The following is a 22905-nucleotide window of genomic DNA, read 5'->3' as shown; positions in this document are numbered from 1 at the left end:
GGGTCGGCAGTTTGGCCATGCTAAATTGCCCCTTAATTGGAAAACAGGTTTTGTCGATTTACATAGAGCAGACCAGCCTGGGGATGCAATGCCACATATGGAGCATTTATTCTCCTCCCTTAAACTCCCAATAACTTCTGATGACCAAAGGTCGATCCTGAATGTTCCCATTTCCAGGGGATAGGTGGCTCTTTGTCTGGGGGAGCTACGATCTGGTAAGACCCCGGGGCCCGATGGTTTTGGATGTGAATTTTACAATACATTTAACGACTTGCTAATGGATCCACTGCTTGGCGTGTATAGTCATGCATTCGAAGGTTTGCTGCCACAGATGCTCTGTGAAGCAAATATTTTCTTAATTCTGAGGGCAGGCAAGAAGCCTGAACACATCTACAGGCCAATCTCGCTCCCGAATGTAGTTTTAGAACATAGAACAGTACAGCACAGAACAGGCCCTTCGGCCCTCGATGTTGTGCCGAGCAATGATCACCCTACTCAAACCCACATATCCACCCTATACCCGTAACCCAACAACCCCCCCCCCACATTACTTTTTAGGACACTACGGGCAATTTAGCATGGCCAATCCACCTAACCCGCACATCTTTGGACTGTGGGAGGAAACCGGAGCACCCGGAGGAAACCCACGCACACACGGGGAGGACGTGCAGACTCCGCACAGACAGTGACCCAGCCGGGAATCGAACCTGGGACCCTGGAGCTGTGAAGCATTTATGCTAACCACCATGCTACCCAAACAGTTTTAAAGCTGTTGCTATGATGCTGCCGTGGCGCCTGGAGGAAATTCTCCCATTGATATCCAGAGGGATCAGACAGGGTTCATAAAAGACCAGAACGCATATAACGCAAGGAGGTTATATATCATTTAGGTCTTTCAAAAGTTTAGTAATCTCTTTGGATGCCGAGAAAAATTTTGATCGGGTGGAATAGAAATTATTTATATTATCGGCTGCAGAAGTTCAGGTTGGGAGGGGATTTAAGTAGATACAAGCGCTTTATAAAATTCCACTGGCAGCAGTTCTTGCTAGCAGTTATAGATCTAATCATTTTTGTCTCCAGTGAGGGACTAGGCCGCATCCTTTGGTCTTTGGGCTATTCAGTGGAGGAAAGCAATACAAGATTAAGCTGTACGTGGATGACGTGATGTATCTAAGTCGGACGTTTCTGTTCCCTCAACTGTTGATGTAGTGGGTAGGTACAGCCTCTACTCAGGTTATAAAATTTATTTTTAGAGGGAGACATCCCCCTTTGCTAATTTCCCATTTCGATGTTCCTCCTTGGGGTTTACTTATTTGGGTAATTTCCCCCCCCCCCCTCCCTTACTTGCGTCTACATTGTCTGTCCTCCTTGCCAAGATCATGGTTGGGCAGGGTAGCATTGATTAAGATTAACGTGCTGCCTCAGCTATTATATCTTTACAGATGCTGCCAATCTTTCCAATGAGGCAGCACTGTGGCACACTGGTAACCACATCTGCCTCAAAGCGCCAGGGACTCGGGTTCAATTCCAACCTTGGGTGACTGTGTGGAGTTTGTAAGTTCTCCCCATACCTGCGTGGGTTTCCTCCGGGTGCTCTGGTTTCTTCCCACAGTCCAAAGATGTGCAGGTTAGGTGGGGTTATGGGGATAGTGTGGGGGATTGGGCGTGTAGGTAGGATGCATTTTCAGAGGGCTTGTGCAGGCTTGATGGGCCAAAAGCCTCCATCTGCTCTGTAGGAATTCTAAGGTTTTATTCTATGGACACATTCTGCTAAGGTCCCAATGGAAATTAACGGGAGCTCACCTCTTTTATATGGAACAAAATGAAATCTTGTTTAAAACGAGCCAAACCTCAGCTTCCAGGGTTTTTTGGGGGTGGAGGAGCGAGAGAGAGAGAGAGAGAGAATGAGGTCGGTGTGCTGAATATAAAAATGTACCAGTTCGCTTCAGATCTTAAAATTCACAGAGGAATGGGTCAAAGAGGACCCTTCCTCCATTAGGCTTGCTATGAAGCTGACCAGTCTGAGTCCTCCTTAAGGCCTGGTTGTTGCTCAGGGATTTCAAGGCTGTGCCTGTCAAGTGTGAAAATCTTATAATCATGAACATTCTGAGAGCGTGGAAGCTGGTCCGTGAGCTGGAAGGGAACTATCAACTTCCACTCTCTCCCTCATTCAAGGAAATCCGGATTTCCCACCAGGGCTTATGAAACATGGATTCGATATCTGGAGGGACAAAGGTATTTGTCAGCTGGGTGATGTGTTTAGTGATGCTTCCTTGTTATCTTTTGAGAAACGATGTCAACTTTGGGCGTGATTCTCCGCCGGCGTGATTCTCCGTTATGCCAGTGCCCGGGGGTTTCCCGACAGTCTGGGGCTGCCCCACAATGGGAAACCCCATTGACTGCCTGGCGTAATGGAGAATCCCGCCGGCCGGTCTGGGCAGAAATGTGGCACAGTGGGGTGGAGAATCCCGCCCTTTATCCTTGATAAGACATCTCTGTATCTCGATGCTTATGTTACCCTGGTGGAAAGAATACTGATATCCACAGAACCTAAGAAATTAATCAGCAAGTTTTATGGCATTTTATGTTCTAGATCCTGTATGAACATTCTAGAGACTTTCTGGTCATGGGAAACAGGCGTTGCAGTGAATATTGATGAGGAGACCTGGGGCAATATATGGGAAAATGTCAATAGAACCTGTGTTTGTAATAGAATGAAGGAAACTCAGTTTAAAATATCGCTCCGTCTGCATATCACACCAAGCTTAAGACACAGGTTTGACCCTACCATACCCTCGCTGTGCCAAGTATAAAGTAGTCGTGGGAAACAGCACACATTGTGTTTGGTCCTGTGTGAAAATTAAATCAGATTGGTCCATTGTACTTAAAGAGTTTGAGAAGATATTTGATACGGCCTTAGAATTTGATCGTCTGCTCCTGGATTAGCGATAAATCTCATGCAGTTCAAAATTGGAATAAAATTGACTTCCGGTGTCTATACGGTGAAGAGTCGTACACACAATGGCTCCCGCTTGGGTACTTTGTTTTAGGTCTTTTTGCCTAGTTTTTGGGAAACGTTTGGGGGGGGGGGTAGGGGGAAATTTGAATAGTTTGATGGGATAAGGCCTCACACAAAAGTAATGCCCAATAAGTATAGTACAAGACAGCAGACGGATAAAGAATTATCTTCAAGGCAGCAAGGTGGCGCAGTGGTTAGCATTGCTGCCTCACGGCGCCGAGGCTCTGGTGCCCATTCTCCCCGTGTTTGTGTGGGTTTAACCCCCGCAACCCAAAGATGTGTAGGGTAGGTGGATTGGCCTCGCGAAATTGCCCCTTAATTGTGAAAAATGAATTGCGTACTCTAAATTTATTTTTAAAAAAGAATCGTCTTCGAACTCAGAAGCCCCTCGAGCCTTGTCGGTGGAGAAAATGACGGAGGCTCCTGCTGTGACTTTGGCCTCTCCATGGACGGCCAAGATGCTGGCAAGCTTCTTGCCGGAGAAATTCAAGAAACAGCGGCAAACCCTGAGAAGGTAATGGAAGGGGTTCTAGCCCCCATCCGTGCGGCCTTGGAGAAGATGGATCGGAAGGTAAAGGAGCAAGGCGTGGTGATACAAAGGATGGAGGTGGCACTCTCGGACCAGGTTGTCTCCCTGGAGGTTGAGACCCCGTTGCTGGCTGAGGGCACAAAAGCATTGAAGGCCAAGTTTGACGATCTGGAAAACCACTCCAGACGGCAAAATGTCAGAATCGTTGGGCGGCTGGATGGTCTGGGGGGCCCAAATCCGACCGACTATATGTCCAAGATGTTTGGGAAGATGGCGGAGAGGGTGGTGATTTCCATACCCATCTGAGTTGGACCAGGCCCATCGGTCACTGAGGCAGACACCCAATCTGAGGAACCACCAAGGGCGACCAACGTCAGGTTTCATAGGTACCAAGGTAAGGAATAGGTCCCGAGGTGGGTGAAAGGCCATCGAGACTATAGATGGGAGAACCACACCGTTAGAATATATCAGGTTGAGAGGGTTGTTAAGAAGGCGTACGGTGTGTTAGCTTTTATTGGTAGAGGAATTGAGTTTCGGAGCCATGAGGTCATGTTGCAGTTGTACAAAACTCTGGTGCGGCCGCATTTGGAGTATTGCATGCAGTTCTGGTCGCCACATTATAGGAAGGATGTGGAAGCATTGGAAAGGGTACAGAGGAGATTTACAAGGATGTTGCCTGGTATGGAGGAAAGATCATATGAGGAAAGGCTGAAGGACTTGAGGCTGTTTTCGTTAGAGAGAAGAAGGTTAAGAGGTGACTTAATTGAGGCATACAAGATGATCAGAGGATTAGATAGGGTGGACATTGAGAGCCTTTTTCCTTGGATGGTGATGTCCATAACGAGGGGACATAGCTTTAAATTGAGGGGAGATAGATATAGGCCAGGTGTCAGAGATAGATTCTTTACTCAGAGTAGTAAGGGCGTGGAATGCCCTGCCTGCAATAGTAGTGGACTCAACGCATTCAAATGGTCATTGGATAGGCATATGGACGATAAGGGAATAGTGTAGAGGGACTTTAGAGGGATTTCACAGGACGGCGCAACATCGAGGGCCGAAGGGCCTGTACTGCGCTGTAACGTTCTATGTTCTATGAGGACATGGGAGCAGAACTGGTGAGATGTGCGGCATTCAACAAGGCCACGGTCACATTGTACAAGAGGAATGTGCGATTTGGTGTGGTGTAGCCGGCTAGTCATTGAGTAACTTTTAAAGAGAGACTGTGATGTGTCGGAGGATGCAAATGAGTTTGTTAAGAAGCATGGACTGGGGCAAACTAAATAATTGTTAACTGTTAGGTGCATTTGTATCTCTATTTATTGCTGGATTTTTGTACTGTGGCCGAGGGCACGTGGTTATAGGAATTTGCTGGGGTTTTGTCTGGGCAAGTTTGGAGATGGTATTTTTGGAGTTGGGGCCGGGGCTGCTTTTCTTTTTCCCTCCATCTTTTTGTATTAAAGTGGGCAGGGGGCTGGTTGTTGGTATGATTGCTTTTCTATTCTTACTCTGTGCGGGATTGCCCTGCCAGCTGTAAAAAGTTAGGTAACAGGAGCGGAGGAGTGGGGATATCTGCAGCTCATTACTTTAGTGTTTTTTTTCTTTAGGTAACGGGTTTAGGATTTTGATCTCCTTTTGTTTGGGGGTGAGGGTGGGGGGAGAAGGAGAGGAGCATTTGTTCTCCTTGGGGTTGTTTGATTGTTCATTGGGTGTGGTATGGCTCAGGGGTGGGGTGGGGTAGACTGTTGACACTGAAGAATTCTTTGTCTTTGTCTGGTTTTACATGGTGGGGGGGTTTGGTGGCCATTTTGTTAGAGGCTGGTATCAGCACTTGTTGAGGTGCTGCTGGATTACATCATATGTGGGAATGGCTGACTCTGGGTTGCGGGGGGGGAGTTGGGGGAGGGTAGTAGACACCCTTGCACGAATGATAACTTGGAATGTAAGGGGGCTAAAAGGCGCAGTAAAAAGGCCCCGGGTATTTGCGCACCCGAGAAATTTGACGGCTGATGTGGTGTTTTTACAGGCGACCCATAGAATTTACAGTGCAGAGGCGCCATTCGGCCCATCGAGTCTGCACCAGCCCTTGGAGAGAGCACCCTACTTAACCCCACGCCTCCACCCTATCCCTGTAACACCATTGAACCTTATGCATGGCCAATCCACTTAACCTGCACATCTTTGGACTGTGGGAGGAAATCGGAGGACCCGGAGGAAACCCACACAGACACGGGGAGGACGTGCAGACTCCGCACAGACAGTGACCCAAGCTGGGAATTGAACCTGGGACCCTGGAGGCAGGCCGCCTCCCGGCAGATTAGGGATTCGGGTGGCGGGTTTGTTTCTGCCCTAGGCAAGGTTAATGAGGCCTTTGACCGAGAGCTGTACAAGTCAGAGCCTCCAGAGCAGAGATTATCAATGATGCAGCTTTTAGACGGATTATCCTTCCTGGTGAACAGGAGAGAGGGAGGAGTTGAGAGGGGTTGATAGGGCCGGAGGGGATCATGAAGTGTATCGGATTGATGCAGTTGGATAATGCACCAGGCCTGGATGGGTTTCCTATCGACTTCTATAAAAAAATGTGCGGGTCAGTTGATCTCACTTTTGCTGGATATGTTTAACGATTCCTTGTCCCAGGTTGTGTTGCCGGCTACGTTGATGCAAGCATCGATTTTCCTGATCCCGAAGGATAAGGATAAGGATCCTACAAAGTGTGCGTTGTACTGACCCATTTGGTTGTTGAACGCTGACACTAAGTTGTTGCCATAGGTGTTGACGATGCGCTTGGAGCCCTGCCTTCCAGAGGTGATTTTCGAGGTGCAGACTGGCTTTGTTAAGGGCCGGCAGTTGTTAAATGTCATTTTGTCACCCTCCTCGTGCCTGAACTGCAGGTGGTCTTTTCAATGGATGTTGAAAAAGCATTTGATAGGATTCAGTGGAAGTATTTTATTGAAAATCTAAGAATGTTTGGCTTGGGCCAAAATTCATATCATGTATTTGGCCGTTTGGATAGGGCGCCCAACATGAGTGTCCGTACAAATGCCCCGAGATCGGATTACTTTCAATTGAACAGGGGTACAAAGCAGGATTGTCCACTGCCCCCCCCCCCCCCCCTCCCCCTGAGTTTGCTTGGCAATTGAGCCTCTAGTCATTTGAGGTCATCCACTAGATGGAGATAGAGCAGTGGGGGAAGCACAGGGTTGTCTTTATATGCGGATGATCTGCTTTTGTACATCATGGACTCTCTCTCCAATGTAGAGGAGAAAATGAAGTTACTTAGGGGTTTGGCTCCTTCTCAGGGTTCAAGCTGAATTTGGGAAAAAGTTAATACTTTCCGGTGAATCCCCCAGGAAGGGGAGCTGATCTGGGGGAGTTGCAGTCTCACCTGGCCAGCACTAGCTTCCGTTATCTGGGAATCCGGCTGGCCCACTATTGGGCTTTACTCCATAAACCTAATATTGCCAATCTGGTGAATGGGTCGAATTGGGTACTTTATATTTTGTAATAAATTTAGAATACCCAATTCATTTTTTTTTTCCAATTAAGGGGCAATTTAGTGTGGCCAATCCACCTACCCTGCAGATCTTTGGGTTGTGGGCGCAAAACGCATGCAAACACGGGAAGAATGCGCAAACTCCACACTGACAGTGCTCCGGAGCCGGGAACGAACCTGGGTCCTCGGCGCCATGAGGCAGCAATGCTAACCACTGCGCCACCATGCAGCCCCAAATTGGGTGCTATTTTTAAAATCTATTGTCGGATCCTGTCGGCGGAGCAGGCTTAATTGGAGGAAGTAAAGAGAAGGTGGGATGGTGAACTGGGTCCGATTGCACTGCTTCATGGAAGGCGTCTGGAGGGAGGGGGGAATTTTTCCTCTTGTTTGGGGGGGGGGGGGGGGGGGGGGGGGGGAGGATCAGCGGCAGGTGCAGAAAATCCCAAAACACGATTTACGCTGGAGAGATTTCTCCTGGTGATTGTCCCCGCCCCCACCAATGATGTCACGGGAATCCACTTTCAATGATGGGATCCCCTTTGGAATACATTTGTATGTAATTATCAGGCCTTGACCACCCGATCGTCCCTCCTACCGTTCCATCAGATTGTCCATTCACGTCAGCTTGTGAATCACGACAGGTCCATCACAGTGTGCACCTGGCAAGCAGATCCCAGCAGAGGAGTTCTGGCGAGTGCCTGTGTTGGCGGAGGGGGCGGGGTTTGCTGCTGAGGGGGTTTCTACTTTTCATTTCATCTATCAGGGCGCCCTTTAAAGAGGGCGCTTTGATTATCTAAAACTGAAGTTGCAGGCGGGACAGCTTCAGTCAGAGCCTGCCCCGCCAGCATGACGCCGTGGGATCCGCCCCATCATTTTGGTTTCGTCTCGCAGCCGAGCAAGATGGCAGGGGAAGCCGCCTTTGGGGCTGGCGGCTTCCTCCCAGTTTTTCCCACCCATTACGCCACTCTGCCTATATCGGGGGAAATTCGCCCCATCATGTTTGTGATTACCCAAAAGTGTTTGCAGTGTAACTTCACTTTGGAAAAGTAGCACAATGTCGCACCCAGATTGCCAAAAGTGCCCAAAGCAAAATCTCTACCCCACCATTGTGATCTTTATTATTTTTACTTTGCTTTTAAAAGCATGACTAACATGATTTTGTACGACCCATCGTTCATGTTAATCACTGAAATTTCCCATTTATAAAATGCACATAAAACTTGTCAAGGGAAGCATGATTTTCAACAGCCAAATGTGAATTCTGGCTCGCCACGGTCAGGAAATTTTAACAACAGCCAACATATATAATGACTCATATCAAGGCACTAAGGCCCAAATCCTCCATTCTAGCTCAGAACCCCTGTTTCCTACATCAATTAGACAGTACGCACTTACTTTCCTCCAATTGTTTCAAGGCAGTTGGCCAATAGAAGATCCTGCAAAAATGATTCAGCGCAGTAATCCTCGGAGCGACCATACCCACCTTTAACAGCATGAGCTACGTATTCTGTAAGTAAATAGTTTAAGAGTCCCAAAGCTTTGGAAATGAGGCACGTGTAAGGAGATAGGATAGGTAAGAGGGCAGGGTCGGTCACTGTCCGTGTGGAGTTTGCACATTCGCCCCGTGTCTGCGTGGGTCTCACCAGGGTAGGTGAATTGGGTGGGTTGGGTGGCAGATGGGTGAGGTGGTAGGATTACAGGTGGATAGAGTGGCAGATGGATCGGGAGTAATTGGGTCAGATCGAGGGAATTGGTGGGGGTGGGGGGGGTTGGGTGAAAGTTGGGAGGTGACAGTGTGAGTGATTGCCGGGAGAGGCGTCAGTTCTAGAGTTAGTCAGTTGTTACACTAGTTTTATTTCCGTCTAATATTTCCTGGATAACTATAACTATCCAGGTACATACTGTGGAACCGTTCGAAGTCTTGAACTCAAACCCAAAGTTGGAAATTTATCAGAAGTTCAGACTTCCCAGGCACCTCCACCCGGAGTCCTTGCATTTGGACTTCTGGGGGATCCCATAGTACATCTTCAGCGTCCGTTCGATCTCTGGTCACCCGGGGATCAGAAGATCAGTGCCAACTTGTCTTGTTTGAACAGAGTCCCAGACTGGGAAAACATGCAGACTAGTAATATCCTAACAGCAACAGCATGGAAAGGACTAAAGTGGAAACATAGAGTGCACAATTATAGTCATTGTTGTCCATTTAACTCACCTGACTGGGAGAAAACAAGCATTGTAAGGTGCTGTGAAAGAACCTGAAGTGCAGCTGGTCCTCCGAGCTCCTCCATGTCCAATACTGATAAAAGGTTATGGAGGCAGGTCAGGGCTCTACACTGTATCCGTTTCATTCTACAAAAAATAAAATCCATAGTAAAAGATATTAATTTTAAGACATCTTTTGGCTCTATAAATTTACTGTACGATGCAAAGGTCTTACTTACTTGGCAATTAAATGCCGCCACGGTGGACTTTTCATACATTCATCTACAGTAACATTGTCTGGGAATTCAGTCTTTTCCAGAACCTAAGGATTTATCAGTTGAGACAAGCATTATCAAAAGGAAAAGCAACTCGTATGCTCCCAAGCATCTACTGATGCCTCCTTCCAATCCATCACTGCCAGGTCTTCATTCATTATTGGGCCAAATATTTAACAAATCTGTACATGCAATTTAATTTCAGATTCATGGCTGTGACACATAAAGTTTTACCACATTAACCTAACTAATGTTCTATGTAAATGTTTTGAAGATTCACACTCACACAGCAAGTGAGAAACACTAACAAGATAACAGTTTGATTTTTACACTGGTAGAAGATTCACCCCAGGGAAGAGAAACACATCAACTGATGCCAGCTACATAGCATGCACAGTAATCGTTGTGGCGTAACTTGCCATATTCTGGAAAGGGCCATTTGACAACATAAATTCAGGACAAGAATATCAGCACCAAGAAATATTCAACAAATAAATCCTTATTAAAGTACATTATTCTCTCACATTTATAAATACCTAACGGTTGAATTTTATGCTCTGATTGCAGACAGGTATGTTATTGATCAGCAATAGCTGATGGAGTTGACTCGGGTTGACAGATGGTGCTGCCTCACTACACTGCTAAACTAATCAATGTTCCTTGTTGATGGCTTTATTACAGCCAGTAAGGCTGTCTTCCTGACACACTGCAGTTGCATGCAGTGGTTTTCACACACTCCCTAATTTCCCAATTGCCAAGGTTCGATTTTCTTTTTAAAATCTGCTCTTTTCTAAACCAACCACTCGAACGACAAAACTACATTTCATAATTGCACAGGTCTTGTCTGCACAATTTCTGCTTGCTAATAACAGAATTTTAAAATCCAAATTTAGTGAAAACTCTCCAACATGAAAACGTATTACCTTTAAATCTGGTTAATTGGTGGGTTTTAAAAATTTTTTTTAAAAAAAGAGAACCCAATTAATTATTTTCCAATTAAGGAGCAATGAAGCGTGGCCAATTCACCTATCGTGCACATCTTTTTGGGTTGTGGGGGTGACACCCACACAGACATGGGGATAATGTGCAAACTCTACACGGATAGTGACCCGAGGCTGGGATCGAGCCAGGATCCTCGGCGCCGTCAGGCAGCATTGCTAACCACTGCGCCACCGTGTTGCCTGTGGCTAATTGGTGGGTTGATTAAGTACTGAAATAGCCGACATTGTTTGTAATATCTAACAAATTAAGAATATATTTCCCAACATAAGTGATATAAATAGTCAGGAAAAGCTCTGAAATTGCAGTAGCTAAATGGAAAATGTTTTGGTCGGCACGGTGACATAGAACATAGAACATAGAACGATACAGCGCAGTACAGGCCCTTCGGCCCTCGATGTTGCACCGACATGGAAAAAAACTAAAGGCCATCTAACCTACACTATGCCCTTATCATCCATATGCTTATCCAATAAACTTTTAAATGCCCTCAATGTTGGCGAGTTCACTACTGTTGCAGGTAGGGCATTCCACGGCCTCACCACTCTTTGCGTAAAAAACCCACCTCTGACCTCTGTCCTATATCTATTACCCCTCAATTTAAGGCTATGTCCCCTCGTGCTAGCCACCTCCATCCGCGGGAGAAGGCTCTCACTGTCCACCCTATCTAACCCTCTGATCATTTTGTATGCCTCTATTAAGTCACCTCTTAACCTTCTTCTCTCTAACGAAAACAACCTCAAGTCCATCAGCCTTTCCTCATAAGATTTTCCCTCCATACCAGGCAACATCCTGGTAAATCTCCTCTGCACCCGTTCCAAGGCTTCCACGTCCTTCCTATAATGAGGCGACCAGAACTGTACGCAATACTCCAAATGCGGCCGTACTAGAGTTTTGTACAACTGCAACATGACCTCATGGCTCCGGAACTCAATCCCTCTACCAATAAAGGCCAACACACCATAGGCCTTCTTCACAACCCTATCAACCTGGGTGGCAACTTTCAGGGATCTATGTACATGGACACCGAGATCCCTCTGCTCATCCACACTACCAAGAATTTTACCATTAGCCAAATATTCCGCATTCCTGTTATTCTTTCCAAAGTGAATCACCTCACACTTCTCCACATTAAACTCCATTTGCCACCTCTCAGCCCAGCACTGCAGCTTATCTATGTCCCTCTGTAACCTGCAACATCCTTCCGCACTGTCTACAACTCCACCGACTTTAGTGTCGTCTGCAAATTTACTCACCCATCCTTCTGCGCCCTCCTCTAGGTCATTTATAAAAATGACAAACAGCAACGGCCCCAGAACAGATCCTTGTGGTACGCCACTCGTAACTGAACTCCATTCTGAACATTTCCCATCAACTACCACTCTCTGTCTTCTTTCAACTAGCCAATTTCTGATCCACATCTCTAAATCACCCTCAATCCCCAGCCTCCGTATTTTCTGCAATAGCCGACCGTGGGGAACCTTATCAAATGCTTTACTGAAATCCATATACACCACATCAACTGCTCTACCCTCGTCTACCTGTTCAGTCACCTTCTCAAAGAACTCGATAAGGTTTGTGAGGCATGACCTACCCTTCACAAAACCATGCTGACTATCCCTAATCATATTATTCCTATCTAGATGATTATAAATCGTATCTCTTATAATCCTCTCCAAGACCTTACCCACCACAGACGTTTGGCTCACCGGCCTATAGTTACCGGGGTTATCTCTACTCCCCTTCTTGAACAAAGGGACCACATTTGCTATCCTCCAGTCCTCTGGCACTATTCCTGTAGCCAATGATGACCTAAAAATCAAAGCCAAAGGCTCAGCAATCTCTTCCCTGGCTTCCCAGAGAATCCTAGGATAAATCCCATCCGGCCCCGGGGACTTATCTATTTTCACCTTGTTAGCACTGCTGCCTCACGGCGCCAAGGACACGGGTTCGCTCCCACCCCAGGTCACTGTCCGTGTGGAGTTTGCACATTCTCCCCATGTCTGCATAGTCTCAACCCTGCAACCCAAAGATGTGCAAGGTATTGGCCACGCTAAATTGCCCCTTATTTGGAAGAAAAATAATTGAGCACTCTAAATTTATTTTTAAAAATTGAAAATTTCTAGTATTGCTCACACGGGGAAACATCTTTTCAACATCCACCCTGTCATGTCCCTTCAGGATCTTATATGTTTCAATAAGACCACCTCTCAATCTCCTAAACTACAATAGATATGGCTGTCCAGGCTTTTACTGATAAGATAATGGCAGCCCACCTCCGCTTGCCCCAATCCCAGGTATCAGCTGAATGAACCTTCTCTTGAGCTGCTTCTAATGCAATTATGTACTTTTTTTAAACAAAGGAGGCCAAAACTGCAAACAGTACTCTTTATGTCGTCTCACTGACACTACTTATATATTCCATTCCCCTTGCAATAAACAACAACATTCCAATTGCCTTCTTAATCATTTGCTCTACCGGCAGACCTACATTTTGCAATTCATGTACCAGGACACCCAGATCCCTCTATACCACGAGTTCTGCCAGCTCTCTATTTAAATATTATACAGCTTTTCTATTTTTCTAACCATAAGAGAAGAGGAAGGGTGCTGAAACCAATTGGTTGGGGGGGAAATGTTCTGTCTTAAATGAGAAACTCCTTATTTTTAAACAGTGACAAGAAACATCCCCTCCACATCCATCCTGACAATACCCCTCAAGATCTTAAAAGTTTTGATCAAGTTACCTCTTGCTCTTCTAAACTCTTGTGACATTAAGCTAACCTCTTCAACCTTTCCTCACAAGACAACCCGCACATTCCTGGTATTAATCCAATCAACCTTCTCTGAACTTCTTCCAACGCATTTGCATGTTTTCTTAAATAAGGAGACCAACACTGTGCACAATACTCCAGATGTGGCGAGAATGCCCTGTACAATTGAAGCATGAAGTCACTACTTTTACAATAAGTTCCCCTCACAGTAAATGATAACATTCTATTAGCTTTCCTAATTACTTGCTGTACTTGCACATTAGCTATTGTGATCTGTGCACTAGGATATCCAGATTTCTCTGAATCTCAGGATCTCTGCAACCTCTCAACATTTAGATAATAAGCTTTTTTATTCTACCAGCCAAAATGGACAATTTCACATTTGCCCACTTCATACTCCATTTGTCTGATTTTTGCCACTCACTTAACCTATTACGGGGCAGCACGGTAGCATAGTGGTTAGCATGTATGTACCAGTTGTTAGATATGGTCATGCTTTAAATACAGAAACCCGTTATTGTCAGCGTTTATTCCTTACACACGTCAATATTTAGCTGAATGGCTTCAAATAGAATCTGACCCCCATGCTGCCACCAAAATGTTTTATTCCAAATATTGAGGGAAGACTCTTATCTAATAAAATGGCCACAAATCAGTTGTGGCAGGCAAAGTAAACCATGCAGTCTAGTAAAAGATTTATTAAATGATGAGGAAGTCAAAACATTCCACAACAAGAATCAGCATTCGTATTTCCTGCTGGGAAGCACTACCAAAAAGGTAATCAAATATCATCAAGTCATGATCAAATAATTTGTAGGTTTACCTTTTTTGGAATAAGGTAGTTCACAAGAGCAGAGAGGACCTCTGCAGAGAGGCAGAGGGGAGAAAACAGAGTCCCAGCTCCTTCAGCCATAGAGTTATCACTTTCGTCACTGCTTGATATTTCCTCCCATTCGTCATCTGAAGGATCTGCGTACGAACAGGGATTAAAAGAACCAAAACTATAAAATAACAGAGGGGGCTTTGGTGCTACTGATAAAAATCAGGAACCACTGGGCTATTTAACACACTAATCAATCAAGTGTGTACTTATTGAAAATGCAACATTTGTTTTGCTTATTCTTGTTGAATACTTGACAGAAGACAACATTCATGGCTTCATTACATTCATAGTCTTATCATAGAATTTACAGTGCAGAAGGAGGCCATTCGGCCCATCGAGTCTGCACCGGCTCTTGGAAAGAGCACCCTACCCAAGCCCACACCTCCACCCTATCCCCATAACCCCACCCAACACTAAGGGCAATTTTGGACAGTAAGGGCAATTTATCATGGCCAATCCACCTAACCTGCACATCTTTGGACTGTGGGAGGAAACCGGAGCACCCGGAGGAAACCCATGCACACACGGGGAGGATGTGCAGACTCCGCACAGGCAGTGACCCAAGCCGGAATCTAACCTGAGACTCTGGAGCTGTGAAGCAATTGTGCTATCCACAATGCTACCGTGCTGCCCTTAAAGTACATGGTCCGTAAGGGGACCAAACCCACGACCTTGGCGTTATTAGCACCACGCTCTAACCAACTGAGTTAACCGGCCAGCTTGGTGACTGGTTCAAATTTATATGTATAATAAGTTGATTTGATGTCTACAATGTGGGGACATTTTGAGAGATTTCTGCATTGTATTTTATGCAGCATGAGATGGGACAAATATAATTTTGAAATGTTTTCAACGAAATGCATGGATGAAAAGATTTCTTTACATTTTCTCTCCTGCCAGCACACATTAACCTCTCACGATTTATCCACATGTTTGATCAAGTGTCTTAATATTAAGTCTGATGGCAAGGACTTATCCTCAGATGCAAATGTACATTACTCCCCAAACTGGACTATTCACAAGGCTGTGATCTCTGATGATGGAATTATTAAGGAGAAATGTTTGAGAGGAGGGCAGTTGATGTCTCTTCTCTTCAGCATAAATCATAGCCACTGGGAGGGAAAACCAGCCAATCGATAAATGAAATAGTTCAGCATTGAGCTGACAAATGTATGGATGTGGGTTTCAGCAGCTGCCTGAATGAGGTGGGACTAAACAGACCATCTCTTCTTGGACAGGATGCAGGATCATGATTTCAGCTCGAGGTTGAATTGAATTGAAATGAGAGACTGCAAATAGCCTGATCCAACTAAAGGCAGTGGGGGGGGGGGGGGGGGGGGGGAGAATGTGTGTGTGTGTGTGTGTGTGTGTGTGCGCGCGCGCCCAAGCCCTAACCTCTGGAATCCATCCCCTAAACTCTCCACTTCCCTTACCTCCTTTAAGAAACTCCTAAAAGCTGAATTCTGTGACTGACCTTTAGTTAGCTTTTTAGTCATCTCTTCCTGTGACACGGTGTCAAATTTGGTTTCAACTTAACTCTCGTAAAGTGCCAATAATACAGATGCACATCATTGTTGTGAAATGGAAAAAGATTGTAGCTTATCCAAGAATGGATGTCAAACAAGCAGACTAACAACATTGAGGCAATATGAGAGTCAGAGAGATGATGGAGATTTAGAGCTAGATATTGTTCCATATACCTGGAAGCTGACCCCATCTCTAATGATGGTATCTCCAAGAAACAGCATATAAATAAGCAAGATGAAGGGGTTAGGGGAAGGATAAATCACAGCAGTTGTCCAAGGGGACTGGGAAGGGACAGCGGGTGTTTTGGATGTCAAGTGGATGATTGGAGGGATGAGGGAATCCAAGCCATTGCTTGAGACGGTCTGGTTAAGCTTGGATGAAGAAGACTGGGACCAAGACAGGGCAACCCCAATGAGCAGAAGGGGATGGTACAGTCAACCACTGCAAAGACTGCAAAGAGGAATAATACAAAATTGTCACCGAGAATATAATCTGTGGTGCTTTGGTAGTGTGGTAGAGCCATAAAATACAAACATGGAGTTGTGGAAAAGTTGGGCATGGATTTGGGAGGCACAAACATGTTAAAGGATTTTGGCGACGAAAAGGTTGCAATTGGCAATGACAAAGAGGTTGAATATGTTTGTCTTTAAAGGGGAGCTGATATGATTCTGCACTTTAAATTCTATGATTCGAGTAATTCTCGTAGTTAACAGAATTTCTCATTCTTGTTGTGATTCAAATCCCTTTCCCATAACATGACTTACATCCATCTAACCCATATTACATACTTTGCCTACTTTCAAACTGAATATAACACATATGAGGAAGTAATTTATTTTCTTTTACTGTAATGTTTGTGTGCAGCTTGAGGTTATCAGTCACGTTAAAACATTAATAATGGCAACCTTTTCCGTAGTTTTGAGTATTAGTGGCCTACTAGGTAATGTTTAGTGGATGTAGCTTTTAGTTTGCTTGTTGCAATAAGGCTTAAAACTTGCAGTCTTGTGCGATTCCTCAAAGTCGGCCACTGGGAATTCAATATCTTTTTTAAAGTTACTGGTCTCTGGTCTACTGTTACAGGGATTGTAACAGCAATCAATACACAAATAATTCTCAAGTAAACTAGAAGATTATTAATTCAGGTTTCAGTTCTGTGATTTAACAAATTATAAACAGGATTATAGAGGCACTGGAGGAGACAAAAAAACACAAAGGTGATTACAGAACTGAAAAATTATATCTATTAGGCGGAATAGGCCAAGGCTCTTGACCTATGCCGGCTGTGGAAGGGGAGGCGGAGATAGTGGTGGCATTAGATGCGGAGAATTGCCTTTGATAGAGTTGAGTGGGAGTATCTGTGGGAGGTGTTGGAGAGGTTTGGGTTTGGGGAGGGGTTTATCCGTTGGGTGAGGTTGCTCTATGAGGCCCCGATGGAGAGTGTAGCCATGAATAGGAGGAGGTCGGAGTACTTTCGGCTGTACCGGGGGACGAGACAGGGGAGTCCCCTGTCCCCCTTGCTCTTCGCGTTGGCAATTGAGCCCCTGGCCACGGCGTTGAGGGAGTCAGGGAACTGGAGGGGCCTGGTGCGGGGTGGGGAGGAGCATCAAGTGTCGCTTTATGCAGACAACCTGTTGCTGTATGTGGCGGACCCGGTGGGGGGGGATGCCGGAGGTGATGAGGATTCTTAGTGAATTCGGGGGTTTCTCTGGGTATAAGCTGAACCTGGGCAAGAGCAAGTTGTTCGTGGTGCACCCGGGGGATCAGGAGGAGGGGATTGGTAGGCTCCCACTGAAGCAGGCAGGGAAGAGCTTCAGGTACCTTATCCCGCTTCAGGATCAAGGAAATCAGCGCCCGTGACATAGTTGGGGGCAAAGAACCCCCCCCCCCACCCCAGGCTAGGACCCCCTCCCTCCATAGCACTCCCGTGAGCCAGCTAACTTCTGCTGACCACGGCGACTCCCGCCCTATCTCCGAATCCTCCCCACGTGGGACTACCCCATCTCCTTTCTGCCCAACAGCAGGTCCTCCTCCCCCCCCACCCTGCCCGAACCCGTCCACCAGACCCATACAAAAAACCCCATACAAAAAAGACGTAACGACATCACCCCACCCACCCCAAGGTCAACCCACATCTTACATTAAACAGAGCAAACACAAGTACATTATTATACAACATCCCCCATCTTAGACCCTCAGTTTGGGTCCAGTTTCTCGACCTGCACAAAGGCCCACGCCTCCTCCGGGGACTCAAAATAATGGTGCCGATCCTTATAGGTGACCCACAGACGCGCCGGCTGCAACATGTCAAACTTCAAGCTCCGTCTGTGGAGCACTGCCTTCGTCCGGTTGAACCCAGCCCTCCGCTTCGCCACCTCCGCACTCCAGTCCTGTAAGATCCGCACCTCCGTGTTCTCCCACTTGCTGCTCCGCTCCTTCTTGGCCCACCGGAGCACGCACTCACGATCCACGAACCGGTGAAACCGCACCAACACCGCCCGCGGTGGCTCGTTTGGCTTGGGCCTCCTAGCCAGAATTCTGTGGGCCCCCTCTAACTCCAGGGGCCCCTGGAAGGACCCAGCCCCCATCAGCGAGTTCAACATAACAACCACATAGGCCGCCAGGTCCGACCCCTCCATGAGGCCCAGGATCCGCAAATTCTTCCGCCTCGACCTGTTGTCCACCTCCTCGAACCGCTCCTGCCAACTTTTATGGAGCGCCTCGTGCATCTCCACCTTCCCCGCCACGGCCACGACCTCGCCCTCCCTTTCGGAGGCCAGCTGCTGCAGCTCCTGGATCACGGCCCCCTGGGCTGTCTGAGCCTCCATCAGCTCTCTGGTGGTAACCTTCAACGACTCCAGCAGCTCCACCTTAATCTCCTGGAAGCAGCGCAGCAGAGTCTCCTGCTGCTCCTGCGCCCACTGCCTCCACTCCTCCGGGCCTCCGCCGGCCGCCATTTTGTTTTTCTTCCCCCACTTTTCCAGGGGTGCTTCCACCGTTTTTCTTCTTACCCCACTCCTGGTCCAGACCATAGGACCGTAGGGATCGACTCCAGTCCTCTTCCCACGTCGGGATTTGCCAACAAAGTTCCGTTGGGGGCCCTGAAAAGAGCCCCAAAGTCCGTTTTTAGCAGGAGCTGCCGAACGTGTGGCTTAGCTCCGCATTGCCGCCACCGGAAGTCCCCCAAAGGATTATAAAGGACGTGAAACTTGTTACCACACGAAGTAGCTGAGGTGACAAGCACAGATGTATTTAAGGGAAGGCAGATTAGCACATGATGAAGAAACGATCAGAAGGATTTGCTGATAGGATTAGACGGAGGGGCGAGAGGCGGAGTGTGGTTTCACGTGGAGTGATTTTGCCTGATCAACTTAAAAAACATTCTTTTTTTCTAACTTTAGAGTACCCAATTCATTTTTTCCAATTAAGGGGTAATTTAGCGTGGCCAATTCACCTAGCCTGCACATCCTTGGGTTGTGGGGGTGAAACCCACGCAGACACGGGGAGAATGTGCAAACTCCACACGGACAGTGACTCAGGGCCAGGATTCGAACCCGGGTCCTCAGCGCCGTAGGCAGCAATGCTAACCACTGTGCCATCGTGCTGCCCTATAAAACACTCTTTATGGTAGTCACAATGTTGAAGCCGAGAGAACTCAAGTACATATTATGGGAAGGAAAAATAGGTCTTAAAAAAAAAGGAAAGAGGAAGATAATATTGGAATATTGATGTGGATTATATGCAAATGCTGGACATGAGATTCTGACTGACAGCTAATTTATTCCCCTATCCCAAGAAGCAATTTTTAAAATTATCTCATCGAAATAGTTGAGATGGCATTTTTGCTTTTGGATAGTTCCACATACACATGTCTTCATTTAAATTTTGTAACAATTTATTTATATAATTTTTTTAAATTTAGAGTTCCCAATTCTTTTTTCCCCCAATTAAGGGGCAATTTACCATGGCTAAACCACCTACCCTGCACATCTTTGAATTGTGGGAGTGAGACCCACGCAGACACAGGGAGAATGTGCAAACTCCACACGGACAATGACCCGGAGCCGGGTTCGAACCTGGGTCCTCAGCACCATAGGCAGCAGTGCTAACCACTGCACCACCGTGCCGCCCCTAGATTTGTAATAATTTAGTGTTTACTGTGAAAACAGGGCTGTAACAAACAAGTATATAAATGCTGCATACACAAAAATTACATTACAGAATATCTCCCAGAACAGGCAAAACGATTAAGAAAGTGAAATACACACGCATGTAAATAAGAAACTGTACAAAATGTAAATATCAGACACAAAAGTTTCACTCTGTAAATTTGAAAAACGCCAATAAAAACATTTTCAAAAAAGTGAAATAATATGTAAATGAGCCTTTTGAGAGAAAAAATGTGGAACGGAGGGACTACTTGAAAGAATAATTGTCCGATCACTTTCTTACTAATGATATAGCTTTGAGCTTCTGGATGCAATAAACAATCTGTCCACTGGGGTGCAGTATTATTTCAGAATAAAAATGAGTAACCTTTTGACTGAAACACCATGGTAAGAATGGTGTCTAAATTCATCTTTACTGGATGACCCCCCCCACTCTTCAAAGACTTAACCAAGCAAAAATAATTCTTCAGTATAAACCATGCAATTTAGTGCTCAATAACATTTTCTCTTTAGTGTAAAACAAATATTTGGGAGTTACCAAGTTTAAAACTGGTTCAGACATTTAAAAATATAATGATCAGCACAATGTTGTTCTTGACTACAACGTGGGAGTCTATTTTTCCATTTTATCCAACTGCTCCCTGACCCCGAATTCTCTCTCCTCCACTTGTACTACTCTTTTCTTTAATTTATTTATTTTTTTTAAATGTCCTTTTTACTTTTCTTTTCTATACATTTTAGAGTACCCAATTCATTTTTTTCCAATTAGGAGGCAATTTAGCGTGCACATCTTTTTTGTTGTCGGGCGAAACCCACGCAAACACGGGGAGAATGTGCAAACTCCACACGGACAGTGACCCAGAGCCAGGATCGAACGTGGGACCTCGGCCCTGTGAGGCAGCAGTGCTAACCATTGCACTACCATGCTGCCCCTCTTGTACTATTCTGATGGAGTATGCAGCCTCTCCAGAGATGCTCTGCAAGGCCTTTCACAGCGAGGCAGCACCAATTCCTCATGACCATCCTACAATGCCGACTCCTTAGGGAGAGGGGCTGATTAACGTCTCAAATCTCCTTTTGTCCTTTTTTAAATTTCTGCCAAAGTCCCTTACGCTGGCTTAACGGATCAGCAATAGATTCTGGAAATGTTCCTCTTAACGACAATGACCCTGTGAACAATGCCCTCTCTATCCATAATTTGACCCCTGATAGTCTAAGAGGTCGCAGGTAGTGGGCGGCACGACAGCACAGTGGGTAGCACTGTTGCTTCACAGCTCCAGGGTCCCAGATTCGATTCCCGGCTTGGGTCAGTGTCTGTGGAGAGTCTGCACGTTCTCCCCTTGTCTGCGTGGGTCTCTTGCGGGTACTCTGGTAGGTTAGGTGGATTGGCCATGCTGAATTGCCCTTAGTGTCCAAAAAAGGTTAGATGGGGTTACTGGGTTATGGGGATAGGGAGGTGGTGTGAGCTTAGATAGGGTGGTTTTTCCATGGGACGGTGCAGACTCGATGGGCCCAATGGCCTCTTTCTGCACTGCAATTTCTCTGTCTATGTCTATATTCCTGAGCCAAGAGGAATCTTACTTATAGGCAGCAACTATTCCCGCTCAGTGAAATCTCTTCTCAACGCTCAGCTCTCATGATGAATTCAGCTCTTGTTATTGGCTCTACAGGATGAGACAGCAACTATTGCAGGAAAACAACACGAGATATCCAAGATGATCATCCCAAACATGCACAAATTTGTAAAGAAAAGCAACTTTGGTAGCAGTGAGATTTCAGTTCGTACCTTCTGAACAACACATGTTCACAATGATCTCTAAGGCAGTCTGTTGAGCAGCCAGCAGAGCAGTGGCATGTCTCAGCTCCTCACTCCGGGCCTGTCAATAAATAATCATTAAATAAACCAAAATGTTACAAGCACTTGCAGATTTTCTACCGAAAACCAAATGAAATGGCACACTTTGCATCTGTCCAATATTAAGTGGGCTGAGGACAATTTCATCAATGTTCAGTGCAGTGTATGCAATGTTGTTACCCAAGTGTCCATGACGAACTTAGGTCTGCAGTTTCTGAGCAAAAATCATCAGGCAGGAAATTATCTGCACCAGAGAGGTAATTTAAAGTCAATCTGGCCTTCAATTTGTCAGTCTGAAAATAATGCATTGCACCCGAGTAAATCTCAAAACAAACGGGTTTTGGTCTTTTGCTTGGTCTGTGCCAAGTTCATTCCCCAGTGCATCAGTAATTGCAACTAAGCATACATTGTCGAAAAAGTGTCTCGGTGAATAAGACTTGGTGAGCACTGTAGATTTATGTAAATATTTTATATTGTATAAAATTGATTAAAAAACATCCCTGCCTGGTTTACTCGGAAAAGTAATGGCTTCGAATAGTTTGTGAAGATACAGCACAAATGAGTAATTTTGTTAATGCCCTAACCGGGCAGATGTTATAGTCATCAGAAGTCAGTTGTTCTTCTTGACCGACTTCTGATAACTCGAGCATCTGTCCAGTTATGCAATAAAATTAATTTCAGTTTCCCATCTATTACAGCACTTCACTGTTTACACCATTTTGCACCAAATGGTATATTAAGAACGGTTACTCCAGAGGAACTATGACTTGTGGCAAAGGGGGTATAAAATCCGATTTGTGAGATGAGTTAATGTCAGTACAGGCCCTCAGCTTGTCACTGAGGAGTGAAGGGAGAGAAGATGAGAAGGGAGTTATATCAACATTGAATTATTGAAAGAGAAAAATGCTGTAAAATCTCAGCAAGTCTGGCAGCATCATTTTGCTTCTGTCTGTTGACGGAGCAGAATCAACGCAGCACAGTGGTTAGCACTGCTGCCTCAGCACGAGGGACCCGGGTTCGATTCCAACCTTGGGTGACCGCCTGTGCAGAGTTTGCACATTTTCCCAGTGTCTGTGTGGGTTTCTTCCGGGCCGGGTTCGAACCCGGGTCCTTGGCTGTGAGGCTAACCATGGCGCCACCAGGCCACCCAAGACTTGCCATGTTAGATGGATTGGCGCTGCTAAAT

At 45.9% G+C, this 22905-nt stretch overlaps 1 protein-coding gene across 5 annotated transcripts in view; it reads right to left on the bottom strand.

The window, feature by feature from the left end:
• Nucleotides 1-22905, bottom strand: part of heatr3 (HEAT repeat containing 3) — a 79286-nt gene that overhangs the window by 16534 nt on the left and 39847 nt on the right. For all 5 annotated transcript variants that reach the window (XM_038806685.1, XM_038806680.1, XM_038806681.1 and 2 more), the window contains exons 8-11: nt 21651-21741; nt 14112-14257; nt 9480-9562; nt 9251-9387 (exon numbers count right to left, since the gene is read on the bottom strand). In XM_038806685.1, the coding sequence (XP_038662613.1) occupies nt 9251-9387; nt 9480-9562; nt 14112-14257; nt 21651-21741 (457 nt within the window). The remainder of the gene's footprint in view (nt 1-9250; nt 9388-9479; nt 9563-14111; nt 14258-21650; nt 21742-22905) is intronic.

Source organism: Scyliorhinus canicula, chromosome 9 (genome assembly GCF_902713615.1).
Source record: "Scyliorhinus canicula chromosome 9, sScyCan1.1, whole genome shotgun sequence".
Lineage (NCBI taxonomy): Eukaryota > Metazoa > Chordata > Chondrichthyes > Carcharhiniformes > Scyliorhinidae > Scyliorhinus > Scyliorhinus canicula.
The sequence above is the reverse complement of the archived record's forward strand: the minus strand, read 5'-3'. Positions and strand labels throughout refer to the sequence as shown.